This window comes from Rosa rugosa, chromosome 5 (assembly GCF_958449725.1).
Source record: "Rosa rugosa chromosome 5, drRosRugo1.1, whole genome shotgun sequence".
In the NCBI taxonomy this organism is placed as follows: Eukaryota; Viridiplantae; Streptophyta; class Magnoliopsida; order Rosales; family Rosaceae; genus Rosa; species Rosa rugosa.
In genome coordinates this window covers 16,003,300-16,030,011 of record NC_084824.1, presented here as the reverse complement: position 1 = coordinate 16,030,011, position 26,712 = coordinate 16,003,300, and the positions used below count along the sequence as shown (strand labels likewise).

The following is a 26,712-nucleotide window of genomic DNA, read 5'->3' as shown; positions in this document are numbered from 1 at the left end:
CAAAATCTCTCACTGCAACATCATCAATCTCAGCGATCTTTCCCTTCATTTTCTCAGTTTCCAAGTACTTACCTAATCATGGGTGTCTTCAAGTACGAGTCCGAGTTTACCTCTGTCATCCCCCCAGCTAGGTTATTCAAGGCTTTCGTTCTCGATGCTGACAACCTCATCCCTAAGATTGCCCCACAAGCAGTCAAGTCCGCTGAGATTCTTGAAGGAGATGGTGGTGCTGGAACCATCAAGAAGATCACCTTCGGCGAAGGTAATTAGTCTAGCTCACATTAATATTGATCATCATCTTATATTTATATTTATGTGTAAAACTACGTTGTTCTAATTGTATTCGAAATAATGAAGCAACTCCCAAACTTATTTCGAGCCACAACACAGAAAAGATGCATCATATATACTCAACTAATTAAGACTCAAAATCACTGCAGGTAGCACTTACAGCTATGTGAAGCACAGAATTGATAGCATTGACAAGGAGAACTTTGCCTACAGCTACAGTGTGATTGAGGGAGCTCCCGACTCAATTGAGAAAATCTGCTACGAGACTAAGTTGGTGGCATCCGGCAGTGGTACCATCATCAAGAGCACCAGTGAATACCATGTCAAGGGTGATGTTGAGATCAAGGAAGAGCATGTCAAGGCCGGGAAAGAGAAGGCTTCTCACCTCTTCAAGGTCATTGAGAACTACCTCTTGGAGCACCATGATGCCTACAACTAAGTATGCATGGGTTCTAGATCTGCTGTGATGGGTTTAAGTCGCTCTCTTGTGACTTCAAATAATGGTGTGGTTTTCATAATTTTTTTTTATGGTTTTGTTTTTGCTTAATGTCGGCTCAAGAATGTTTGGCTTGCACTTTGAGCTTTTATTCAAGAATAAATGTTGTATTTCTTTTCCATTTGCAATAAACGTACGAAATGAAAATCATGGATTTGATCATATTTGCAAGGTTTTGTCTTTTGTTGTTTTATATGAACAACATTCTTATAACAACATGATGAAACATGCATATTGTAATTGGCTTAAATATGTACCAATAACCACTACTACAGAAAACTAAATTGGGGACACATGGATTTTGGATACAATGACATCATTTTTAAAATGCGTCCTTGTATTATTCTTAGGACGTTTTAGTTTTTCCGAAAACACGGAGGGAGAGCATGGCCACCCACTCAGCTAAACTAAGGCACCTCTACGTTTGGTAAGGTCCTAGGTTCGATTCGCTGAAACCAAAACATAGAGAACAATAATATAGAAGTATATATATCAGTCTCCCAAATCACAACACTCTGCAGCAAAATTGAAAGAGAAAACCCTAAATTTTCACTTTCCCGGGTTCTCCAAAATTTCCCTCTCTGAGTTTCAATTTCCCACCATGGAATCTCGCCAAATTCACTTTAGAATTCACCCCGTTCATTTACTCAAACCCAGGTATCAGAGTAGATCGATTCATTCGATCCCCAAAACAAACAGACCCAAGCCACCGCAGCTCTTCGCTCTCCCCCCCAAGCCACCGCAGCTGCACCGCGCCTCTGCTCCACGCCTCCACCGCGTCTCTACCTCAGACTCCCTCTGGTCCGCGCCTCTGCCTCTAAACGGTAAGTTCTAATTTCTAAACTTCAGCCGCAATGAATCATGTGTCTGCTAAAATCAATCCCAAAACCATGTCATTGCTTGATATCCTTTGAAACCATGATGATCTTCTGCACACAGGAAACTAATTTCGTTGTAAAGATTCTACCTTTAATTCATTTTCTGACAATTTCCATTGAAATCGATAGAGTGAGAGATACGATTGGAACTTTGAATTGGTATTTCACTATTTTGGTTAGTGGGTAGTTGGGTACTGACTACTGAATCTACTGATCTATTTTGGATACATGAATTGGTGTTGGTTGTTGAACTATTGATTATTGGTGTTGGTGTTGATTGTTCTTCAGTTCTTCGCAATGTTCTTCAATTAACAGGAGGCACTATTTACTCTTGTTGCTCTGTTTTGTTTTGCAGAGTCTATCATATGAAGTGTTTTCGTATTTCAAAACAACCACCACTTGTTCCTCACCAACTCATCCAGAATTCATATTTCTGCAAGAACCAGGTATTGTTCTCTCTATTCCTCGATGTACATTTGTATTGTTTTTGAGTATTTTGTTATAGCAATTTTTAACTAGTTTTATTGTGCAACTATCAAGTAACCTACTATCTGTGAGTTTAAGAATCAATTTTGTTGAGTTGTCACTTATCTTTGTATAAGAATGACTTTATTGAATCACAGGTTTGACATTTTCAAATACTTGTCAGAAATTTTACATGGAAGCAAATTCTGTTGGAATTGGAAAGGTACTTAAGTTCACTGTTGTTTAATTTTTCTTTTCTTTTCTAGTTCTGTTTTAGAGTGAGTTTACTCTTCTGCTTATTTAATTTTCATTGAGACCTCAAAAAAAGGCTGATAATTGGTTTTGTACAGGCTCAGAAAGAGACAAGTCCAACTACACTTTCATGGTTCTTCTGCATGCTCAGTAAGAACCCTCTAATAAGGAGAAAGTTGCACAAGAAGTGAGGGATGTCGTTGGTATAAATCATGAAGCTAACATTGATGAATTTGTGGCAGATATAACTGATGCAGCTCTCGAACAAATGCATCATCTTCACGCTACTCTAACTGAGACTTTGAGGCTATATCCTGCAGTTCCTCTGGTACGTATGTATGTATACTCAAATATCCAATTAAAACTTCCAAAGAGTTAATCAAACAACTCTGATAAAATCTGATTATATGCTTGATTGATCTTGATCCAAGTGTGAGTCAATACAATTATTATTGTTTGTACATTGGTCTTTTTATTAATTAGTTGCAATCTGGTTCCATCATGCTACTAAAATTTGATGTGAAAAGCATATAATGTTTCATGTTAATCCTTCCTTTATTATTTCAGTAATTGGCTTCCATACTTAAAATACCAGCTGCTGAAACTTGTTAGATATTCTACGTACCAATATTAGGCTTCAGACTCAGGTTTGTTTTACTGTATAATCTTGAGTATCCTTATAATTTAAAGTTTTAGTGCTCATTTTTCAATCTATAACCTAACTTCATTCCTTACAGGCTATGTTGCTTAGCTCAAAAAATTATTGTGGATAGTATCTGTAATATCCTGTACGCTGGAAGTTAGAAACCATCTTGATATGCTAATGTTTCTGATCAGGATAGTCCATAATATTTGAGACCAAGTAAAGGTAGCTTTCATTTATATACATCTTTATATTATTCTTTCAAGTTTACTTTGTATATTTTGATATGCTTTTCTGTACTTTACAAGTAAGGAATGTTGCGTGGTTCTGCATGATTTAGATGCTTGTGTGTTTTGTTGTGGACATCCATATGTGGTTGCATCTATTAAGTTTTGGATTAAGATGCTGCTATGTAGTACGTTTTGTAATTTAATCAATTAATAGTAGTGTTATATTGCTCACTTGCACTAATGTAAAACTTTTTATATCAGGTTGAGGACTAGCAAAAGAAAGTTCAAAAGGCCAGTAAAGTACATTAACTACCGAGATTATACATGGTAATTACTTTTGCCTATGTCCTAAGTTTGGGACATAGAGATTACATTTCGAAATATGACTGCTCTACAAGGGCAATCACATAGTTCCAGATGAAACTTTGTTTTGCTTCTTTAATTCTTTTGTCTCTGCCAAAATTCATGATTTGCCTTAAGAAAATCTGTCTTAGTTATTAACGTATAGGTGATATGTGGGCTGAGTTTCAAATAAGTTTATAGCTTAGAAAATGGAATCAATAATACCGTGGTATGATATTTATGCAATTGAGGACTTTCTATGAAAAGGCTAGAAGGTTTAGGGTGCCATGCCCTCTACTTATTACGTTCCAACTTTTGCTTGTGTTTCCAAACAACTGATCTTGTAAGCTCTTTCACTAATAATTTGCTTACTGTCTCCAACTGCGTGATTCAAATTCATTTATATACATGTGGGAATTTGATTTTGTCTACCCCATAAAGAAAATGCAGTAATATAAGTTCTCTTCTTAGTCGAATTGAGTGGTAAAACATATATTTCTTCTCTGTTAATTGATATTATGCAATCTTGACAAGATTGGACAGCTATCTACAGCAATATTGTTGATTTTCTGGTGTAGGTCTTGTGATTGAAGACTGAATTTTCTGCTTTAGTCATATTGTTGATTTTCTGAAACTATTGTAATGTAGGTACTTCTATGCATCAATTTTAGCTTCATGAGTATTAAAAACTAAAAAGACGTGCTAAGCAGCAGCTTGAGTTTCTTCAGGTGTTTCCTCTGTCATCAGTCTATATACATGTTCCACGCTCATGATGCTCCTCTAGGTAACTACTACTACAACTGTCTTTCTGGACAATGATTTGAGTTTTGTAATTGATCTTTTTGGTTACTTTTTCAGTTTTATAGATAAAGGTGGTTCCAGACTTCCAGTGCTATCCGATCATGGAAGTCCTACTTTAGGTGCAGGGTTCCCCTATACATTACTTAATGAATGTTGTGCTATTCGTTTCCTTTAGATAAAGATCTGTACATTTGTATGTATGTCTATTGTCATATAGGATTAGATAAGATTTGAATGTATAACTAGGAATTAGTTACTAGAATGTGCTTGTAGTCAAGTATATTGTAACGAGTAATAGATACAATGACATTTGTTTTGGGATTGTGAAGATTATTTGTATGTTAATGTCTTCTTTTCGTTTCAAGGACATTTTTTTTTTGTGTTCTATAATAGATATAAGGACGTTTTTTTAGCGTCCTAATATACATTAGATGACCCTTTTCTCGGATTTAAGGACATTTAAAAAATGTCCTAATATACATTAGAGGACGCTCTTCTAACGTCCTTAAAGACATTAGAGGACGCTTTTTTAGTGTCCTTAAAGACCTTAGATGACGTTTTTTTTTTGGATTAGAGGACGTTTTTCTGGCGTCCTTATAAACATTAGAGGACGTTTTTTGAACGTCCTCGTAAGTGACTTACAATGACTCCTTGATAGATGACGTTTTTTTTGCGTGTCATCTAAAGTTTTTGATGACGTTTTTCGAACGTCCTAAAATGCTTTTTTTGTAGTAGTGAACTAACCCTCGCTTACAATATATATTTCATCGCATAACAATAGCTTTCTCTTTACTGATATGATCATGTTGATGCATGTGAAAGACATGTCTCATATATGTATAAGGTATTGCGTCAAAAAGATGTCTCATAATTATATAACTTTTGAATTTTAGAATTTGTTTTTACTTTTTAATAAACCATTTGAACTTATACCCTAAAATGCACCCACGAGTACTGCTTGAGCAAATTTGAGCTCATAGGGCACTCTTTCAAACCTGTTATTGCATGTGATGTTGTAGTAGACTACTTTTCTTGTAGTGCTCTCAATTTACTCATCGTTCATACTATAAATGGGATATTGGTGCAACCCTAGTGGGATGGATAGCCAACAAAGAACTAAATCATTGTTAATTTTGTGGGCTCTGTGATTATCGTCTTTTCTTATACAAATCCAACTGATAGGGATGGTGAATAGTGGAGATGAGAAGGTGAATAGAGATGAAAAAACTGGAGACTTGTTAATGGGAATGAATAAACTCAAGCTGCTTTTTAAAATAGGGAAATTCTACAGTACTTGCATATATATAATACATTCATTTGCAGATTTGATAACAATTTTGTTGTCATTGTGGTAAATAGAGTTATTTTTGGGGTAATTTTAGTTCTATTAGAGGTAATTACTTCACTTATGATATTTTTACAAGTTTATGAACAAATTGTTGTCGATGTGGTAACTTGGTTCAATTATATGTAAATCAGTAAATGTGTAAAACAAATGTGATAACTTTGTTGTCAATGTTGTAAATTTGGTTCAACTAAATTGTAATTATTGTTCAATTAGATGTAAATGAGTGGGTGATAAACATCCAAGTACTATAGACAACCCCTTTAAAAGAAATCTAACTTCTTTGAACCTTGATCTATTGGATTCTATCAAATGGAATCACACAGACAGTGATATGTTAGAAATTTAAAATGGTTCATCAAAATTAAAGCACTGTTTGGTTGCACATCAGGTACAATATCCTTATCAAACAATGGGAATTGAAGAAAATAACCAATCACTGTTCTTTGAACCTTGATCTATTGGATTCTATCAAATGGAACCACACAGACAGTGATATGTTAGAAATTTAAAATTGGGAGAGAACACGGTTCATCAAAATTAAAGCACTGTTTGGTTGCACATCAGGTACAATATCCTTATCAAACAATGGGAATCGAAGAAAATAATTAAGGTTATAATCCACCTCGTGAGCTAATTAATTGGATATTTCTTATTCATACCAAGGTACATGCCTTCAATTCCTTGACTAAATTACAAGATATTCCATGAACAAAAGTAATGTATATTTCTTATTCATACCAATTAAACAATTTGGAAATTGTAATGTAAACCTTCATCCTCAACCCTATAAACACCCATTTGCTACTCCTCACTTCTTCACACCCAAAATCTCCCACTGCAACATCATCAATCTCAGTGATCTTCCCCTTCGTTTTCTCAGTTTCCGAATACTTAATTAATCATGGGTGTCTTCAAGTACGAGTACGAGTTTACCTCTGTCATCCCCCCAGCTAGGTTGTTCAAGGCTTTCGTTCTCGATGCTGACAATCTCATCCCCAAGATTGCCCCACAGGCAGTTAAGTCCTTTGAGATCCTTGAAGGAGATGGTGGTGCTGGAACCATCAAGAAGATCACCTTCGGCGAAGGTAATTAGTCTAGCTCACATTAATATTGATCATCAACTTATATTTATGTGTGAAACTACGTTGGTCTAATACAAATTCTAAATACTGGAGCAAATCCCAAACTTATTTCGAGCCACAACGTACACAGAAAAATGCATCATATATACTTAACCGAGATTCAAAATCTCTGCAGGTAGCACTTACAGCTATGTGAAGCAAAGAATTGATAGCATGGACAAGGAGAACTTTGCCTACAGCTACAGTCTGATTGAGGGAACTCCCGACTCAATTGAGAAGATCTGCTACGAGACTAAGTTGGTGGCATCCGGCAGTGGTACCATCATCAAGAGCACCAGTGAATACCATGTCAAGGGTGATGTTGAGATCAAGGAAGAGCACATCAAGGCCCGGAAAGAGAAGGCTTCTCACCTCCACAAGGCCATTGAGAACTACCTCTTGGAGCACCATGATGCCTACAACTAAGTTTGGTTGGTGGTCTAGATCTGCTGTGATGGGTTTAAGTCGCTCTCTTGTGACTTCAAATAATGGTGTGGTTTTCATAGTTTTTTTTATGGTTTTGTTTTTGCTTAGTGACGGCTCAAGACTTTTTTTTTTCCCTTATATTATGAAAAAGATGATTAAAGTGTTTCACTCCTGCCCTCATGGTGACTCGAACCCATGACTTCGTACATAAGTAATGGTAGTGTCGGCTCAAGACTGTTTGGCTTGTACTTTATGCTTTGATTCAAGATGTGAAAGAGATGTCTCATGATTGTATAACTTTTGAATTTTATAATTTTGCTTCTGGTAAGCAATTAGGAAATTCATACCCTAAAAATAAAATGCACCCACGAGTACTGCTTGAGAAAATTTGAGCTCATAGGGTACTCATTCAAACTTGGCAACCAAAGTGGGTCTCATATGCACATTAACGAAGTTGTTATATACCCCTCACTCGCAACAACTTTTCTGAATTTGTATTTCACTTTTGTAAACCATTAAACAAATCATGCCATAAACGCACCTATGAGTGCTCAAAGCCTCAAATTTAACTTCATAACTAATTAATGTTTTTTAACCTCATATTGTTTATTATACGTGAATTTTTATTCTTAAAAGTGAATTTCGCGTGTATGTCTTCTCCAAGTTCTAATCCATTTGTACCAACATTTAACCTTGCACAATTGATTTATACTTTCCAAATTCAATCAAATCCTAACCAAAACAAAAATTCCAATCAGTAAACAGTGGGCCGGTTCAAAGCCCACCAGAGCTGAGCCGGGCCGAGCCCACCTCCAACTTCCCGGTCCCCCACCCAATAATTCCCCAGAAGAACGCATCTGAAATGTGCCAAGCGTCGATTCCAGTGTGAGAAAGAAAGGACATGTAGGTCATTATAAAACACAGGAGGCCAGTACGGTAATTTCTGGACCATATATATAGAGACTTCTCTGGAGCAGAACTCACGAACTGTTTCTGGACTCTTCCCTTTCCTCAAACTGGGTCTCTCTCTCTGTAGTCTGTACCCTTTTTTAAGTCCTTCCCCCAACCTTTGTCAAATACCCAGTACGACGCCGTATTTTGTCCAATGTCTGGTCACGGCGGAGTTTCGATCGGTCGGGCTCGGGGCGAGAACCGGTTCTACAACCCGCCCCCGATTCGAGAGCGACAACACCAGCAACAGCTTCAGCGGCAGCAGAAGCTTGAACAGGAGAAGCAGCATCATCAGAGGCGGCCGGTGTCGGTGTCGGTGGTGGAGTCCGACGACTGTGCTACGTCGCATAGTTCCGGGTCGGGTCGGGAAGCGCTCAGCGAGGCCGCGAATTTAGATCGGTTCCTTGAGTTCACAACGCCCCTGGCTCGAGCTCATTTTTTGCCCAAGGTATGTATGTATTGGAAAATCATAAATACTTTCCTTGTCTTTGTCTTTGAGGCGGTTTTGGTTTTGGTTTTGTTAGTTGAATTAGACTAGAACATTCTCCAGATAATGGAAATTTTAGGAATATTAGATATATATAATTATGTGGCATTGCTGAGAATTTTGAAGTTTCTGATGCTCGCAACTTAGAAAAGCTCCAAATTGAGCTAATTATATGATTATCTAACTTGGTTCTGACTCTTAAGAGTCATATGCATTGGGTTTCTTATTGCAATTTTAATACACTGGTTTGAATTTTGGGGTGCTGTTGCTGTAATTGAAGATGTGATTCTTATGGTAGTGTTGTTTTGTGATTGATAGACGAGTAGCAGGGGATGGAGGACTCATGAGCCGGAGTTACATCCCTATTTTGTGCTTGGAGATTTGTGGGAATCTTTCAAGGAGTGGAGTGCGTACGGCGCGGGTGTCCCTCTTTTGTTAAATGGGAGTGACTCTGTCATACAGTACTATGTACCTTACTTGTCTGCCATTCAGCTCTATGTAGACCCATCAAAGCCTCCCACAAGGATAAGGTGAGCAGTCTGTTAAATTAGATTACTTTCCGTCTCTCTCTCAGTATGTGCGAGTTCTGCTACTTGAGCACTATGGATTTTAATTATGCTCGTAGCCACTACGTTCCTGCAATCTTGGTGCCACTGTTCATACTTTAGTTTGATGTAGTCAGATACATGAGTTTTGAAATAAGTGTCATCTCTTAGTGACGAACTACAAATTTTGCAAATGAAGCAGTTATGGTGCTTGTTCTGATACCATGTAGTCTCTGTTCATTTTTTTATCTTTTATACGGCTTCCTTGTATATGTCTTGAGGTTATTCAGTTACATCTCTATCAATTGATTAGATTACTTCCCAATTATAAGGTAGCCTTATAAGCTTGGGAAGGGCCAAGTATATCGTGGTAACTCATAATTTTTCTGTAACCAGAAAGTTCATTTCTTCATTTACTATACCCTTTAGTAGTTTAACGTCTGTTATACAATACCCACCCAAATCTTAAATGGAATGCTCAAGTTGACTTAAATACTGCTAGGCTGGTGAGGTTGCAATATGTTCTTCACTATTCCTGTCAAGGTATTTAGGGAACAATGGCCATTGTAATTTGTAACAGGCAGTGAGAAAAATAACTTGTGAAGATGAATTATGGTGGTGGATTAGGATTGGTCTAGTTGCCATGTGAGGCATCTTATAGGCGGTGGTAACCAAGATCTTGATAGAATACATGGTAGTAGCTTGACAGGTGAGTGGTTTAGATGTTATTTTGGTGGAAGGTAAAATGTGGGGTTTTGGTAGCACATTGCAGAAGTTACATGCTAATAGTGAGTATGAACTGTATCTTCTTTGGATAATCAGTTAATAGTGGAATGAATCATGTATTTGTTAGTAAACCATTTTTGTTACATAATTTTGCTTTTTTGTGTATCCTCTCACAGGAAGCCTGGTGATGACAGTGATGCAGAGTCATCGAGGGAGACAAGTAGTGATGGCAGCAGTGATTATGGAGCAGAAAGAGGAATCAGTGGTGTTGTTGATGATGCTTGGAGTCGGCAGAATATTGCTGATGTAAATGGCCATGGTTGGAATAGAGTCTTACCAAGAGATAAACCCTTAACTGGTTCCTCAAGTGATGAAAGTGAGATTTGCAATCCTCCAGGTCAGCTTGTATTTCAATATTTGGAGCACGATCAACCGTTTGGCCGTGAACCTTTGGCTGATAAGGCAAGTATTGTCTCAGAACACTTTACACAATTGAACTTGATTTTTCTTTTTTGAATTTTATTGTAACACAAAGTTCATTCGCATTCAACAGATTCAAGTTCTTGCATCCCAATTTCCAGAGCTGAGGACTTACAGGAGCTCGGACTTATCACCTTCTAGTTGGATCTCTGTAGCATGGTATGCATTTATTTTTGTATTCACTGGTAGTACAAATAAAGGAAGGATGCATATGAGATTACAGATCTAAAGTAGTTGCTGTGTGCATTCTTGAATAAAGGTATCCCATATATCGGATACCTACAGGTCCAACATTACAGAGCCTGGATGCTTGCTTCTTGACCTTTCATTCCCTTTCGACTCCCTTAAAGGGTACATTTTTCTCTCCCAACTGCTATATGTATGCACTTGCTTGTTTTTGAAGTTTCGATATGGTTATAACATTGGTTGGGGCAGGTACAAGCACTGATAGGCTTCGTCCCAGCGGTGCACGACCTAGAGAGGTTCAAAATGCCGACTTCAAACTCTCGTTGCCAACTTTTGGATTGGCTTCCTACAAGTTCAAGGGTTCCTTTTGGAACCCTAATGGAGTTTACGAATCTCAAAAGGCTAATTCTCTATTGCGAGCAGCTGAAAACTGGCTCAGGCTATTGCAAGTTCATCATCCTGATTTCAACTTCTTTGTGTCACACAATACACCAAGGAGGTGAGGAGAGTTGTATCTCGTCAGCTTGAAGTTATTATCCCAATACATAACACGGGATATAATCTACTTTTAAGGATCGTATTCACCGGCCCGTTTTTCATGTTAGTGGTTGGATAACAGTGTGCGCTCTCCTGTCCTTAAATTATGTAGATTTATGTTACATCAAAGCAGAGTTGAGTGTGATTGTGGCTTTTCTGAAGGCTTGATAGGCTGAGAGAAGATGAAACTATCATTAATAAAGGCCTTTAATTGGGAGTGTGCTTCAGAATGGGCATCATGTATTTTGGATCAGGGATTTTGATGACTACTCGAACTTTGTTTGCGATTTCACAGCTTAAGATGATATGATCTTTCAAGGACATATCAGTTGCTGTTGACTTTTGTTACTACCATTTAGATGATGGAGAAAAAAGTTTGCTAGTTTTTGTATATGTATCTATAGGTGTCTTTACTTCCTTACGTTATGTATGAATTGACAGATCAATTCAACGTGAAAATCATATGTATATGATATGTTCCTCTGATGAGCTGAATTGCATAAATGTCATGATTTGTGTGGCTGCTAGCCCGCGCATAGAAGGCTCAGAGCTCTGCTTAAGTCAACCAAAAGGAGTAGTACGGCCCATTCCCTAGATCTCAGAGGCTCTTCCAGGTTGAGGCTGTGTTGCTCTACTGGTCTAGGATTCTAGCCTTCTAGGTACAGTTGTGGAGTATTGACCATTTACTCATCCTGACTCTATTGCTGTCAAGACTCGTTTCCAGCTCTGAATTGCGACATTCCATGAAAGGAAGACGTGCCATTAAGATGGACAGGGAGGTGGATGCATTGCGATATTTAAACCTGCTTTGCTTGGTTTTGTCTACATCACAATTTTAGGTTTAACCCGGATTGGGAAGCCAGCTTGGTCCTTTTCATTTCCAGCATAATTGCACACCACTGTGCATAAATCTAGTCAGGATGTGTTGGCTTTGTAGTAAATTGAACAGATCACTGAATTTACTGCAGCTCTTTCCCCCACCTACACACTGAGCTTTTAACATCAAGTTTTTTCCGCCACCCAAAAATTCATCCCAATAGTTCACCGGTTTACCATTGACAACAAAGCAAAATTGAACTCCGTAGCATCGTGCATTTACGTTATTCTGGTTATATTTCTTATGGGCAGATTCTTTGTCAACAAGCTCTCGTAGCTCAGTTGGTTAGAGCACCCGTTTAGTAAGCGGGAGGTCTTGAGTTCGACTCTCAACGAGAGCAAACTTTATCTTTATTTTCTTAGTTTTTTTTTTTTTTTTTTTGGTCCCTTGGTGACCTGCTATGGACGTTGGTCCTCCCATCCGGTTAAACTATCTGAGATTCCACCCAGAGTCGGAAATAAACTTGTTCGTTCCATTTGATTTTTTTTGTCTCGAAATCAGTACACTTGGGCACACCAGTTCTTAGTTAGTTCTTGGAAAGTTTGTACATTGAACAAGTAGAAAGAAAGCTAACACCAAAACGATAAGTTGTTATTTCCATTATCCACATAAACTAAGTACAATACAAATACATGGTTGTTCTGTTCTAACTATTACCAGTTGTTACATAAATAGAACCACCATCTTTTATCCATGCGACACTACGGCTCTGGGTCCTAATTTAGGATTGGCCATATATCTGCTAGACGCTTCTAACTCATAAATCATCAAGAATGGTGGACATCAGCAATCCTTGAACAAACTCACACTTCCGAGCCTTCTCCTCTTGGTCTTTAGTTGATAGAGGTGGTTGTTGAGCAATTCTGTCACCATAAAGTAGCATTAAAAATTTTAGGATACCATTATAGCTATAAAGGATATGCAAAAGTCCTAGTAGAATCACTATCACTAGCTGATCTGATCCCGACCTAAAACCAATGCCTCGAGATATGGAGAATTGTCATTTTCATTTGGGGAGTTAAGGAACAAAAAAAAAAAAAAATAACAAGAAGAAGAAGTCGTTGTAATGCTCATACCTTTCTGAGGACTCTTCTTTTGTGCTTTCCTTCATGAAAGGTGCTTCGACTAAAGGATGGGGTTGTTCACTCACATGTTCATCAGGTGCATTGTATATAAAAGAAGACAACAAAGGATCAGGTTCCGTATTTGAAGAAAATGGGAATGAAGAACCTCCCAGAAGGGCTTGTAGACTTCCTTCTCGCAGCTCTTTCCTTAATATTGAAAATGTCGAATTAGATCCCCTGCGAAATTTCCTTTTGCGCTGAACGTAATGTATAGTCAAGGAATACATCACTTATACTGGACTTAAAACACTAAAACATGTATAGAATATCAACACACATGGAAGGAAAAGCTACTCCAGTTTGGATGGGAGAAAGTAATCATTGTAAAAGAAAAGAGAATGAGTGACTAATGCCGATCAAGAGTGATGATGATACTCATCACATCATGAGCTCCCATTGAATTAGAACTCTGTACTCAATGATTGTGCTTGAAATTTGGGGAGAAGGTATTGTCTAACATGCACGATTCATGTTACATCATGGTTTAGACGCCTTTAACTAACTACACCTAATAACCACATATAAAAGTTTCTGGTGGTACACTGAGTATTTAAGTTATCACAAACAAAGCAAGCACAAAAATAATTAAAACCAAAATTAAAATTCGAAAGGATATCTTTAACAAACTCCCATGTTGTGTGGTAATATGGGTGACAAGATTTGATCCCACCCTCTTTGCACAAACTGGACAGACCTGAAAAAGAGAAAGAAGTGAATATTCAAAACACTAGCGATAAGAGACAGGTTCATAAACAAGTAAAATAAGGATATTCAGGACATTCAAAAAAGTTCATACTCAACAAACAGGTGCCAGATACTTGTCTAGTGTTGAGCATTCCACATAAAAAGTACCAACAGAAAATCCACAAACTTCTTCATAAAAATCTAACAGAAAGGCCATTCTACTGATGATCAACTCTCCTGTCTCACCATCATCAAACGATTCAAACACATCACCCCACTCCACTAACTTGCAACTGAAACCTACTCAAGCAAACCCAATAAAACATTCACTTCACAGACAGAAAACTCATTCAAACACCACAGCCAAAACCCAACAAAAACCCCAGCCTTTAGCCACTAGCATGCCTTGTCTACCATCAGAACGATACAACAACACTTGTACGAACAAAAAACACTTCCCAAATCACAAACTAATGAAACACACACTCCAAAGATCCTTCCTTTCTGACCTAAACCGAAACCAAAAGCCAACCAAAAACGTACAGTAACATTCACAGCGAACAAAACACAACTGGAAAACTCGAAAGTTGGCATCTTTACACAATGCTAACAACAAAGCAAGCTAAACCAATTTACGCGCAAAGCTTCAAAATTCTTAAAAAAAAAATAATAATAATAAAAAATTGCAAAATTAAAATCAACCTACCCCATTCTTAGCCTCGACGGGATGTTCCTCATCGATGTGACAACAAAGGCCAACGACATCGAAATCCTCCGCGCAAAAGGGGCACAAAAACTCAGCCTTTATCTCATCGTCTCCCTCTATTTCCTCGTGTCCGAACAGATCTGCAATCACCCACAAAAACCCAATCAGCACCCATCAAAAACCCAAATTCAAAAAAATTCCAAGAACCCAAAAAAACACCAACCGGATCGAGATTGGCACCGCCTCGCGTTCGAGGACGAGAACAGATTGCTCCACGAATCAGAGTCCATTCCGATGGGGGGGGGGGGGGGGGGGGGATTACAAAAACAGCCTTGAATTCAATTAGGTCAAATTGAAACCCCTGGATAGACACACACAGAGAGAGATTGAAGATGAAGGAGAGAAGGTAAGAAAGAGAGAGAGAGATTAAAAGGCGAGTGTGTGCGAGTGTGTGTGAGAGAGAGAGGAAGCGACCAAGAAATTGCTTGTGAGAGAGAACACAGCAGAGACTCTCTACCCAACTTCCGGAAGGGGTTAGCAACCTTTATACTTACTTTTTTGGCGCAAACGCCCATCGCCTTTTCGAGTAATTACGTAATTGCCACTAACTACCTGAGCCATACGATTTTTATTACATATGCTGGGATTTCATTGGACTGTCGCGTCGTGCGTGTTCCCCTACGTCACTCGCACGTGTCTGATTTTTAAATTTTTTTTTTTTTTTTTTTGTCAAAAAAAGTTTCTATTTTTCGCTTTTTGTACTTAGACGCGGTTTTTGGTTCAAGGCTTTTGACGCACGTGCGGAGTGGGAAACTGCAAGTGGAAGATTCTTGTTTTGTTCTTCACATGTAGCAGTAAGTTGTTGGTGATTATGTTTTTACCGTGGTTGGTGGTCCAAGTCGTGGGAAGAACAACATATAGGGCAAGTTTGCCCATTTTTGAGTTCAACAATATGTGTCGAAAGAAAGAGACGAGGATCTCTTACCCAGTTTTGAGTGGTATTTGGGTGATGCTATTGATGTAAATTAGGGGTTTTCGACTTTTACCTATAAGTTTTTAGAGTCCAGTCGTTTGAATTAGTTTGTAATGTAAGATCTAACGAGTGTTATTTTGTTAGGAGCTCTTGTAGTTAGGTCATCTGTAACTTCAACACTATGAAGGAGTCAGTTCTCTAGCATTGACCCAGCACGATCATATGATTTTTCAATCATAGAATTTATTTATTTTTCGACAACAACAAAAATAACTATACATTTTTTATAAAATAAATCTATGCAAAAGAAAAAGATGAGCAACGAATCATTTAATGTTGAGAAACACATTCATCAATCCGTTTAAATTAACTCGGTTACAGTTTAAAGATGTCAATTTTGCTGCTGCACTTATACTACACAGTCTACACCTCTGCACAATGCTCCTCGAAGACAATTAAGCACACTAATCTTAAGGTAAAGCAAACGAATAATAAACCGGCCACTTAAGCATGAATACGATGGTTTCTAGTCTTGTTGATAATAAATGAGAATGTTGGAGTTGTGTCACTTGATATACATAAAGGATGTGGAGGGCAAAAGTCTCACATTATAAAAGAGACACAACATGAGAAATATAAGTGTGTGAATACTTAGGAGTGGAGCTAGGTTAACCAACTTGACAGCTCAAGCTAGTCTATAATTTTTTCAATTTTAATGGAAATCAAAAAAAAAAAAGTTTGCCAAATAAAATCTAAAGTTAACGGCACTTAATATAAAGACTTTGAATGTGTCATAGAAATTTATCCACCACAACACCAACTAAGGAATTCTAATAGTTTACTTATAAACTTCCCAATTATACACTAATAGAGTTCTTCAAAAACAAAAGAAAAAAAATATATCTTATTTGTTCTATTGAAGTGTTCACATGTGAAGGATAATAAAAAGGTAATATATGTTGTTTGAATTTTTATTTAGTTTGAAAATTATGACATGTTTTACATTAATTTCTGTCAAATGATGTGCCTTTTAATGAAGCTCTTTTGCTCTCTAAAGTATTTTGGCATAAATGTCTAAGAGAAGTAAAATTCAACTCCACATTTTATAACCCACACTCCATGTTTCATTTTTTAATACTTAACATCAAATATTTATAATTCACACTGCTAAAAGACAAAATTTTCATATACTAAAAAATAAAACACGAAGCGTGGATTGTAAAATTAGAAGTGTGAATTTCACTCCCTTTCTTTAAACCTCAAGTAAAGAAGATCTCTTTTTCTTTTCTTTTTTCTGGTAAAGAGATCATTTAAGGCAAGCCAATTAGAAATAGAAACATTATTTCTTATGGACAAGACCAGACAGAAGTATAATAAATATATTTCTAGTATTAGGTCATTAAGTCATTAATTTAGTCGCAAAACACCTCTAAATACTAAATACACATCCCTTTTTTCACACACCCAACATCACATTTTATGAGTAAGTTAAATTACCAAAAAAGATATTTATATTAACAATAAAGAAACATAGTTGGAATTAAGAAATATATGCAGTTTTTTTTTTTTCAAGTCATCCATCTGCGGTAATCATGAATTTGATTCTCAATAATTTAGCATGCAGGGAATTGAGCCTTCTTATCAATCTAGTTTCAAAAATGTATTAATTGTCCAAATAATATGGATAAACAAGAGCAAGTGAAAACCGTTGAAAAATTCCTCAAGAACTCTTGTGATATATTGTTTTGTTTCGCTCCAATTTCATCATCAGTAGTTCACAAATCTCAACAATTGGCATATGAATATTGTCTTGGTCAAGTCCTCAATGACAAGCAATTCCCCATTGGCATTTGAGTATCAACCCAACAAGTGAAAAGCAATTAAAACATTCTTTGGGTGCTATTGTATTAACTTTAGTGATGACCATGTGATTTACCGAAACTCTCACATTGAGCCATTGAGGAATTGATGCCGAGTCTTCTAGTGTAATATGCCACTCTTTGGGTCTCAATTTTTTTTTTTTCCAATTGTAGCAATGCAATAGGTGAGTCCCGTTCCCCTGGTCAGCTAGTGACCAGGGGAACATCAGAGTGCAATAGGTAGTCTCTCTTGTATAAGAAAAAAAATAGATAGTCTCTTACCAGATATTTATCTTAATTTATTTAAGCAAAAAAAAAAAAAGGATATGTATTTAATGAAAAGATATTATGTATTGTGAATGAGGATAGTTTAGGAAGTTTGGGGTTGTGTTTCTAGTAAAATATTAAAATAAAAAAGTTAATAGGTTGTGTATTAAGAAAGAGATGTGTATCTATCATTTAGCAATGTGTGAATAAAATTTCTCTTAAAAATATTCTCTCTGACCTAGAGCTCTGCTAGGGTTTAGGAGCATCTCTCCTTCACGGCTTGCCGTCTCTGATACCTTCTCTGTTGCTTGCCAATGGAGACCATAGCAGGCCTCGATTTGCTCTCTCTTTCTCTCTCTAGTTGTTGTCCTCAGTGATGGTTCTGGGGTATTTGTTTCGGGTTTGGATCTGCCTAACGGCACTACAAAAAAAAACTCCAACGGCTACGGCAGTCTGCAACGGCATGGATTTGCCGACGCCAATAGTCCCATTTTAGCGACTGCAATTGTCGGCGTCGCACTAACAGGAATGGGATGCGACGGCATGGCGTGTCCGTGGCATGTTTTTAATATCAAGAGCGACGGAGAATCAAACGCGGTGGCTAATAAAACTTGAAATGCGTTTTGAAAAAATAGAAAACCATTTGCTTCGGGAAAAGAAGCAAAACAGATCTCTCCCCCTCAGATTTACTTTCTATCCTTCTCTTCATCTCGTCGACAAATAACCGATTATGTGGAGAATCTCTCATCACCTCCTTGACGATTAATGTAGCTTCTCTCGGGTAAAAACCTCTTCATCTTTCTCTCTTTCTATCTCTGCGACTTGGGTCATTCTTGGGCTAAGGTTGTGAAGTTACATTTACAATAGACAGCTTTAGATAATTAATTTCTTTGATTTTGATTGAATTATAGGGTTGGGGCTTCTGGGTAAGTGGGTATTAAGGCTTTGTAGTCGATCAATTTCAGTTTGCTTGATAAATTTATATCGTTAGGTTATTTGGGTATTAGATAGTCGGGACTCCGTATCCAAATTTCCAGGTAAAGTGGAGGATACACTAGGGAGCTTCTAGATCGATCAGATATATCCTCAGACTATAGAAGCTTTTGTGATTTCGATTTGAATTTTTGAGATTTATACGAAAATGTGGATAGTACGAATTGGATTAAAAGTTTTTGATTTGCTGTTTACGCTATTGTATCTTCGCAATCAATCCCAAATTCCTAAGTCGTCAAATTCTTTGCCATATTTGATGTGTTTTGTGACTTTAGTCCAATGGTAACTGAACTACTTCCGGTTGATGTTATCACAGAACAATGCTCCCTCACTTTCAGAAATGAACTTGGGAGTACTGGGACTAGTTGTTCTACAATGATTAGCTCAAGGAAGCAGAGATTATCAGGGCAGAAATGGTCATACAAGGTCTATGAAGTTTTTTCCGAGTTAGTTGTGTACTAGAGGAATGCCACAACTCAGTTTGTTTCTTTTTATAGGTTGGGCTAAAAGGAGAAGCCATGAATCTCTGTTCTCCAACTTCCACCTCTATCTGCAGTGAATTGGAGGAGGGTGTTTATAGGGACACAAAATCAACAGCCACTGACTTGGTATAAGGTATGAAATGAGAACTAGAAATATTTACCAACTAAACATTTTCATTCTTGTTCCTTTAGTATCATAAAGCAATTTTGGATAACAGTGATACTTGAACCCTCATGCCAATTCTGATGCACCTGAAGGAGATGAGCCTTTGGCTTTGGACATGGGAAGCATGCATGGGGAAGGGTCAAGTATGATTCAATGGGGAGAGCATTGGAAGATACTGGACTATTCATGCTAATGGTAATTGGTATAGCTAATCCACTTGGACATGGGAATCGTTACAAACTGAATCTATTAGCTTGCAATCCACCAGTTCAATATATTGCAAGGTTGTTCTTCATGAATATTTGGGTTCAAGTTTCATTGGGATTTGTCATGATTGAGTGCTAGTATATATGAACATATATATTCTCTTGATTTCTTTTATAAGCACATACTTGTTTGTTCATAATCTCTTGGTGCTGTATGTTCAAGAAGGGGTTTTGATTCTGAGGCCGGAGGCTGAGCTCATTGTTGATTTGATGGGTGATGTGGTGAAGGATAAGGAGGGTTTTAGAGAGGGTTTGTGGGAGACTGGGAGTGGGGCTATTGCTATTGGGATTGGGAGGTTTTTGGGGACTGGTGTCAGAGTCATTGCAACTGATTTGAGTCTCACTGCGATTTCGGTTGCGGGTTTTAATGTGGAGAGGGAGGTATGGTTTACAGGTTAGTGTTTGGCATTGTGCTTGTAACTTAAAAATGACATTAAAGTAGTTGTGTAGACATGCTATGTTGTGTTTTGAATTTATGTTGAGATAGATAGAGAATGCTATAGTTATAGCTTTGTAATGGATTGGATTAGTTTTGGAGAATGAGAATGTCTACTAATACGAGTTGTTAAATGAAAATGCAAGAAAAAGAGTAGAGCTTTATCACCTTGGTATTCACTATTTGACAATTGTTGGATTAAGTTGGGCAAGAATTTGAGTCCATAACATTGATGGTTTTGGTAATTTAAATGTGGGTTTTGATATAATACTTGCAGAGACTAAGGTAGAGTGTTTGAAAAAATATGACTAGAGTAGTGCTCGAGAGTCTTCAAGAGCATGCAAGTACCTAAATTTTGACATTATTGAGAATGTATTGTTTTGTTGTTGTGTTGTTATATACCGTTTTAATTCTTGCTGCCTTATCTAAAATTATTGCAGGCTGCCCCATGCATTACAACTGACCCCTTGCTTATGTTCGTGAATATGTTAGTTTATGAAGTAGCCTTCAACCATTTATATTCTTACAATATCAAAGCAGCACTTTTTTTATTGTTATTATGATTATTTACCATCCTCAACTGGAATGCATTACTTGTAATTCTAGGTGAATTATGCCTTTAATTTGTCTTCTTTTCAGTGAGATTATGCACGCGGCACTACAAAAAAGAATTGCAATGGCTACACATAGTTAGCATCGGCCAAGGGAACATGGATGTTGTAGTTATAGCGCTGCAGAATTAGGTCTTTTCTTCTCTTCCTGTCTTTCTTGTCTGTTTCATTTTACATCAATTATTACATCAAGTGTTCCCTGTTTTGTAGGTGTGCCCTATTTTAAGTATATTAGGATATTGCTCCAAGTCTCTTCAATTTCTATATGTAATCTGATTGAGATTTCTTACGAGTAATTAAGAGTCTATTTCCTCAATGCAGTTTAATATCCGGGAATTATATCTTTGGTCCACTGCCCATTGACATCATAAAGAGCTGGACTAATATCGAAACTTTGTAAGTTCCTTGTGTAGTCAACTTATATGTGTGTTATATAGATATATAGATATTTTCGAATGATGTAGTAGTAATTTGGGAGCACATTGTGAGTCTTTTTTTTTTTAATAGTCTAATATATTTATATGTTCTTTTTAGTATTTGTTCATTGCTCTGTTGTTTGTCATTTTCATGTTTGGTTTTTTAGCTTTCTGTTTCTTCAATGCAGGCTGTCAAAACAATTTCGTCAAGTCCGTCTATTACTTTCTGTTTTGATATTCATGGAGATATGCACAAGTATAGCTTTAAATCCCTTTGTGTTATTTTGTTTACGTCTGTACTTATGGTTATAGTTTATGGTTCTATATCCCTTTGTGGAGCCTTGTAATTTTCTTATTGTTCAAGTGTAAGTACAGTGCATGTAACTTAGACTTATGCATATGAATTGAATAATTTTTCGTGTTCCTTCAGGAGTACTCGCAGCAGCCCCCTATTCAGGAACTAATTGGAAGGGATCTTCATGATATATAATGAATGGAAATTCAGACATATTTCGAGGTAAGTATGGAACTATGGATTTAGCATTCTTCAAATCAACTACTCTAGCTTTAATCGTAGAAAGACCTAGATTTAGCACACTTGCTGACTCAAAATGTCAAAAAGTAATTAAGAGTTCAAGTGAAATATTAATTGTTTGTATTGGTATGAACAATATCTATGTCATGTGTACATCTCCCATTAATTTTCCAGCTTTTTGTTTCTTTAATGAATGCTTGAAGATTTCTGACTTTCTGATATAGGAGGCTTGCAACAACACTAGAGTAATTGGTACATGAAGTAGATCGAGGAAGATCCCTGCAAAGTTCATCTTGAAGTAGCTAGAGGAAAATAACTAACTTGTAAAGCTTAATTATCGATCTTGTAAATTTTGGTAGAAGCTTCATTCATTTTGTAACATTTATGAGGAAAATTAAAGTGTAACATTTCCTTTTATATAAGCTTCATTCCTTTTTGTATAGTTTTCATTCATTAAAAAAAAAAAAAAAAACGGCATGCATTTGCATGCCGATTTTTTTTATTCATAAATAATATTTTTGCGACGGCATTTTTGCCGTAGCAAATGACTTTTGGCGACGGCAAAAAACTTCAGTAGCGGTTGGTGGCGTCGCCATTGGTATTTGCGACGGCATTTTGCAGTAGCAAAATTCTTGCGACGGCAAACGTTTTGCCGTCGCTAATAGTCTTGCGACGGCGAATTGCCGTGGCAAATACCATTGGCGACGCCACCAACGGCGTCGGAAGAATTGCCGTCGCAGAGCCGTCGCCAATGCTATTTTGCGATGGCAAAATAGGTTTTTGCGACGGCATTGCGCCGTGGCCATTGCAATTTTTTTTTGTAGTGCGGGGATTCTTACCCTCTGGTGATGATGGATGCAGTTAATGGGGGTGGTGGTGGCTATGTTCTATGGTGGGGCTGCGGGTTGTCCTGATCGGTCTTTGAAGGGGGTGCTAGTGGATTTGGCATGCTTGGCGTCGACGCTCGTGATAGCATTGGCAGTCCGGTCGGCGCTGCTTTCGAGGCTGAGGGCTGGGATAAGGACTGGTGGGGTTTGCAGGGGGTTTTACTGGAGCCGAGTGATGGTGGTGGCGGTGCTGCAGTGGAGGACGACTAGTCTCAGGTCGGGTTTTGTAGTGGCGATACTATTGCCGGTTGTCATGCCGGATTTGTGGCTGGAATGGACGATGGAGGTGAGGCCGGTGGTAGCGACTTTGCAAGGTCTGCGGTCGTTAGGCATGCTAGGGTTTCCCTAGGTTCTGGGTTTTGGGCCTTGGTTGGGGCTTGGAAGTTGCCTAAAGATGGTAGCGATGTTGGGAATGCAGGTGCAGCATCCTCAACTAGCAATTTTTAAATTTCATTTGGGTCGCAAAATCTAGTTTGCTCGGTTGTTACATTTTTTTAACTTACTTCTGAGTTTCTAGGTTTTGTTATAATAAAGGTGCGTAAACTTCCTTAAAAGGTGGGTGTACCCGGGACTGCAAGATCCTGCTTTTTTAGAATACGTCATTTGTATGTCCTAAAGGACGGCTCTTTCTGTCGGCCCCTCAGGGGTATGTCGTTTCTGGTACTGCTTGTTGAATTATAAAATTGGCTGACCTCCTTTGATTCAAAAAAAAGAACTATAATAAATATGAAAATATGATTCGCACCTATGCTCCAAAAGAGATTGCTAAGAAAGAGAGAAACAAACTAGCCCTAGAAAGGCCTAAAAATCTAAAGAAACAATTATACACAATAATTAGGCATTCCTGTTGTATTATGCCAACAGAAACATTGCAACCCAGCTCATAAAGACCTAAGTAGGATGACATCGCCCAAAGGCAATAGAATAAGGGGAATCAGTACTAATCAGATGCCAAAAGTATCCAAATTTGCATATCTAAACATAGCTGTACCATAAAGGGACTCCTCCAACTTCATTGGAGAGACCAAAACCATGAAAAAGCCATAACCGGCCAACTCTGTTACGCAATAAACAACTGCAAAAAAATATTACAATGAAGAATGGTGGTTGAAAAACTAATGCGCTTGCACCTATACTTGCCTAGCTAGGTAAGTGACTTTCACTTGTTAGAACGTTTTTTGAAATAGTGATCCCACATTGGAAGCAAGTCTTTTGTTAAAGTCAATTATATGTGTTTACACAATATACATATTACAATGGACTAGTTGAAAGGCAAGGCACATTGGGTCAATTTGCCTTGGATGACTTGTAGATATATATCTATTAAAGCCTGGGTCGGATTCTTGGAGGCTTAATTAATTTCTAATAAATGATTTTTTTTTCTTTTTGTAAATTCGGATAAAGGTACGTAGATGGTTTAAGATAACTCTTATCCATACAGTTGCAATTGTTTGTTCCGTTTAAATTCAAAATGACAGTCACATATGTCCAACTTCCTTGTCTGAACTCTATAAAAGGATGAAAAAGTTCATTGATAGGTACATAAGTTCTCTGACATCTCTTTCTTCTAAAAACTCGAGAGAAACACAAGTGAGGTTCACCAGGTTTCAAGGCCTGTACATACATGTACATTTGCAAGCATAATTAGCTATAATGGGCCACGCTCATTCGACCGCCAAAGGTACTAATTCCAACCAAAGGAATGACATGCAAACACACCGCCAGGCGGGCTACAACCTCGGCGGCGGATCACCCCCAGATCACCGCCAACGCGCCGCGCCAAGGTAGCATCAGAAGCTCCCAGAGCTGGGGACTGAAGCACATCAGTCCCACATCGAAAACAAAGAGAAGATCAACCTCTTCCTCACCTATAAAAGGTTCTCTCCTCTCTCCTCATTAATTACGCATTCAATACTTACCTACTGTTACTTTGTCAACATAAATACATTGACTAACTTAGGCATCGGAGAGTTGAAGACCGCCCAACGCGGTCTCCCTCTGACGCCCTTTGTATTTTACTTGACAGGTAGCGGAGGCTTTGAGAACGCACAAGTATCGATCCGCCCTCCGGATCAGCGTTAACAAAGGTTCAGCTACCGCCGAACTTTTAGACATTAACATTGGCGCCGTCTATGGGAATCCTTGAACAAAAGGTCATCCCACTACATCCACCATGACTAACGGTAGCGGAGGGAACGCTGAGGAGCGGGCGGACCAGTCCACCATCCCCCAACCTTCCGATCCAACGATAGGCGTTAACCGCGCACTATTTACAACACCGGTCAACCCCGGCGGCGAGGCAAACCCAAGCAGCAGCCGCCCGCCGGGCCAGGATCTCGTCGCTATGTACGAGATAGCACTGGCGGATCTTCATAGGGCAAACAGAGAGCGTAAGGAGAAGGCCGAGGCCCAGGGACAGGTGGCTACGCTCTTGGCACGTTTTGAAGAGCTAAAGAGGACCCTGGAGCCTACCGCCCGCCCAGCACTGAGCGAGCAGTCACGCAGCACCAGACGTAGTCGACCCGACACTGGCACATTGGCACCAGGGCTAGTCATACAGATGCAGGTACCGCTGAACCCACCTGAGTTGTCGGGAATGGGACCACCGCCCATCCCCCAACTAATGATTGAGCAGGAAGCGGAATCAGTGCCGCATACCAACCGTTCGGAGGCTAGGGCAAGGACTGAGGGCCATCCGCCTGCGCCAAGGCGCAGGCAGGTCCAGCGGAGTACCCGGGCTGACACCGCCAGCGATGCAACCGCCCAGATATTGGAAAGGATGCACCAACTGGAGCAAAGGCTGATCCGGGCGGAGTCGGGCGCCCCAGCGCCAACCCAGAATCCACTCTTCGCTTCCAGACCTGGGCCATTCACCGCTGAGATTCTGCAAGCTATCAGACCAGCATCTGCAAAAACCCCAAAGATGGCGCATTACGGCGGATTGTCCGATCCCTTTGTCCACATGGACACCTTCAAGAAAGTCACCAACAACAAAGGATTCGATGACGCCACCTTGTGTCACTTGTTCAGTGAGACGTTAGACGGTGAGGCAATGAACTGGTTCTTTGAGTGTCCGCCGGGGTCTGTCAACTCATTCCATGCACTATCACATGCCTTCCTCTCCCGGTTCATCCTATTGTCCGCCGGACACCACAACACAAGTCAACTGTTCAGCGTCAAGCAGGGGGAGAACGAATCACTGAAGGCCTTTGTCACAAGGTGGCGGGCGGCAGCATCTCAGTGCCGTGACCTAGACAAAACGATGGCGTCAGCGGCCTTCAGGAAGGGACTGCTCAAGGGACCGTTCCTCTATCACCTCAACTACAATCATCCCAATGCGACGTATGACCACGTCATGAGTGAGGCGGTCATTCACGCCCAGGCGGAATTCATCACATACGGAGAAACCCCACCGCCACCACTAACACCAAAATCAACACAGCCATCTTCCAGTCATCAGGAAACCGCTAGCAAGACCCCCTCAGCACCATCAACTGACAAGAAAAGGGAGTGGCAACAGGGCCACCACCAGAGCAAGCGGCAGAAGGACCAGCATTACCATAAGGGCAACCGCCCAACCCATGGGGATAACCGCAACAAGCAGGCGGAGTCCTCGCAGCGGTATGCAGTTTTCACGGTCCTGACTGCCTCATATGAAGACATCTACAATCAGTGCAAGGATCAGATCCCACCGCCACCCCCTCCAAAGTACCCAAAAACAGGCAAACCCAGGAACACCGGTAAGTGGTGCAAATACCACGAGGACAGCGGCCACAATACCAATAGCTGCAATGCTCTCAAAACGGCCATCGAGACCTTGTACCGTGACGGCAAGTTGGAGCAGTTCAAGGTGCGTCAACCACCACCGGTAATTGCCAACGTTGAGACCTTGGGCCGCATCAACACCATCGATGGCGGTGCTCCAATCACCAGCATGTCTCACAGGGCAAGGAAGCGCTATGCACGCGCTAATCACCCAAAGGAAGTCTGCAACATCCGCTACGAAAGATCCGCCAAGCTCCCAAAATCAGGTTGGGAACCTATTACCTTTTCGGAGGAGGAGGAGCGCGGAGTCAATTTACCCCATGACGACCCATTCTTGGTCGACGCCATTCTTGGCAAATTCTCAGTGGGGAGAATCTTGGTGGACAGCGGCTCCGCTGTCAATGTCATTTTCAACGGCTGCTACAACAACCTCAAACGGAACAGGAAATTACTCCAGGAT

At 39.2% G+C, this 26,712-nt stretch overlaps 4 protein-coding genes, 2 long non-coding RNA genes and 1 other non-coding gene across 14 annotated transcripts; 6 read left to right on the top strand and 1 right to left on the bottom strand.

Annotated features, from left to right (window-relative positions):
• On the top strand, positions 1-853 carry LOC133710953 (major strawberry allergen Fra a 1-3-like). Its single transcript, XM_062137107.1, has 2 exons — positions 1-262; positions 441-853. The coding sequence occupies exons 1-2, from the start codon at positions 79-81 to the stop codon at positions 728-730; spliced, it is 474 nt and encodes a 157-aa protein (XP_061993091.1). The 5' UTR covers positions 1-78; the 3' UTR covers positions 731-853.
• A 460-nt stretch (positions 854-1,313) lies between these two features.
• Positions 1,314-2,692, top strand: LOC133708690 (uncharacterized). Its single transcript, XR_009845987.1, has 4 exons — positions 1,314-1,611; positions 2,021-2,111; positions 2,289-2,353; positions 2,481-2,692. It is a non-coding gene; the product is annotated as an uncharacterized LOC133708690 (long non-coding RNA).
• A 3,789-nt stretch (positions 2,693-6,481) lies between these two features.
• LOC133710871 (major allergen Pru av 1-like) lies at positions 6,482-7,413 on the top strand. The gene is made up of 2 exons (XM_062137003.1): positions 6,482-6,831; positions 7,004-7,413. Exons 1-2 carry the CDS (start codon positions 6,648-6,650, stop codon positions 7,291-7,293), a joined length of 474 nt encoding a protein of 157 aa, XP_061992987.1. The 5' UTR covers positions 6,482-6,647; the 3' UTR covers positions 7,294-7,413.
• An 849-nt stretch (positions 7,414-8,262) lies between these two features.
• On the top strand, positions 8,263-11,691 carry LOC133711063 (uncharacterized). 2 transcript variants are annotated; one of them, XM_062137240.1, is made up of 6 exons: positions 8,263-8,692; positions 9,050-9,261; positions 10,197-10,464; positions 10,556-10,641; positions 10,742-10,833; positions 10,918-11,691. In XM_062137240.1, the coding sequence occupies exons 1-6, from the start codon at positions 8,399-8,401 to the stop codon at positions 11,169-11,171; spliced, it is 1,206 nt and encodes a 401-aa protein (XP_061993224.1). In that variant the 5' UTR covers positions 8,263-8,398; the 3' UTR covers positions 11,172-11,691. The 2 variants fall into 2 exon arrangements, with proteins under 2 accessions (XP_061993224.1, XP_061993223.1); XM_062137239.1 differs by having other exon boundaries at positions 10,179-10,464.
• Positions 11,692-12,348: 657 nt separating this feature from the next.
• TRNAT-AGU (transfer RNA threonine (anticodon AGU)) lies at positions 12,349-12,422 on the top strand. Its single transcript has one exon. It is a non-coding gene; the product is annotated as a tRNA-Thr (tRNA).
• A 230-nt stretch (positions 12,423-12,652) lies between these two features.
• LOC133710348 (protein DEHYDRATION-INDUCED 19 homolog 4-like) lies at positions 12,653-15,109 on the bottom strand. Its single transcript, XM_062136397.1, has 5 exons — positions 14,820-15,109; positions 14,597-14,736; positions 13,823-13,900; positions 13,159-13,409; positions 12,653-12,945 (listed from the first exon to the last, which is right to left on the bottom strand). Exons 1-5 carry the CDS (start codon positions 14,884-14,886, stop codon positions 12,840-12,842), a joined length of 642 nt encoding a protein of 213 aa, XP_061992381.1. The 5' UTR covers positions 14,887-15,109; the 3' UTR covers positions 12,653-12,839.
• Positions 15,110-18,120: 3,011 nt separating this feature from the next.
• LOC133710853 (uncharacterized) lies at positions 18,121-22,038 on the top strand. Of its 7 annotated transcripts, none has more exons than XR_009846911.1 (9): positions 18,121-18,476; positions 19,005-19,104; positions 19,186-19,303; positions 19,429-19,996; positions 20,678-20,781; positions 20,971-21,045; positions 21,254-21,321; positions 21,496-21,582; positions 21,825-22,038. It is a non-coding gene; the product is annotated as an uncharacterized LOC133710853 (long non-coding RNA). The 7 variants fall into 7 exon arrangements; XR_009846910.1 differs by having other exon boundaries at positions 19,389-19,996; XR_009846909.1 differs by having other exon boundaries at positions 19,005-19,114.
• The last annotated feature ends 4,674 nt before the right edge of the window (positions 22,039-26,712 follow it).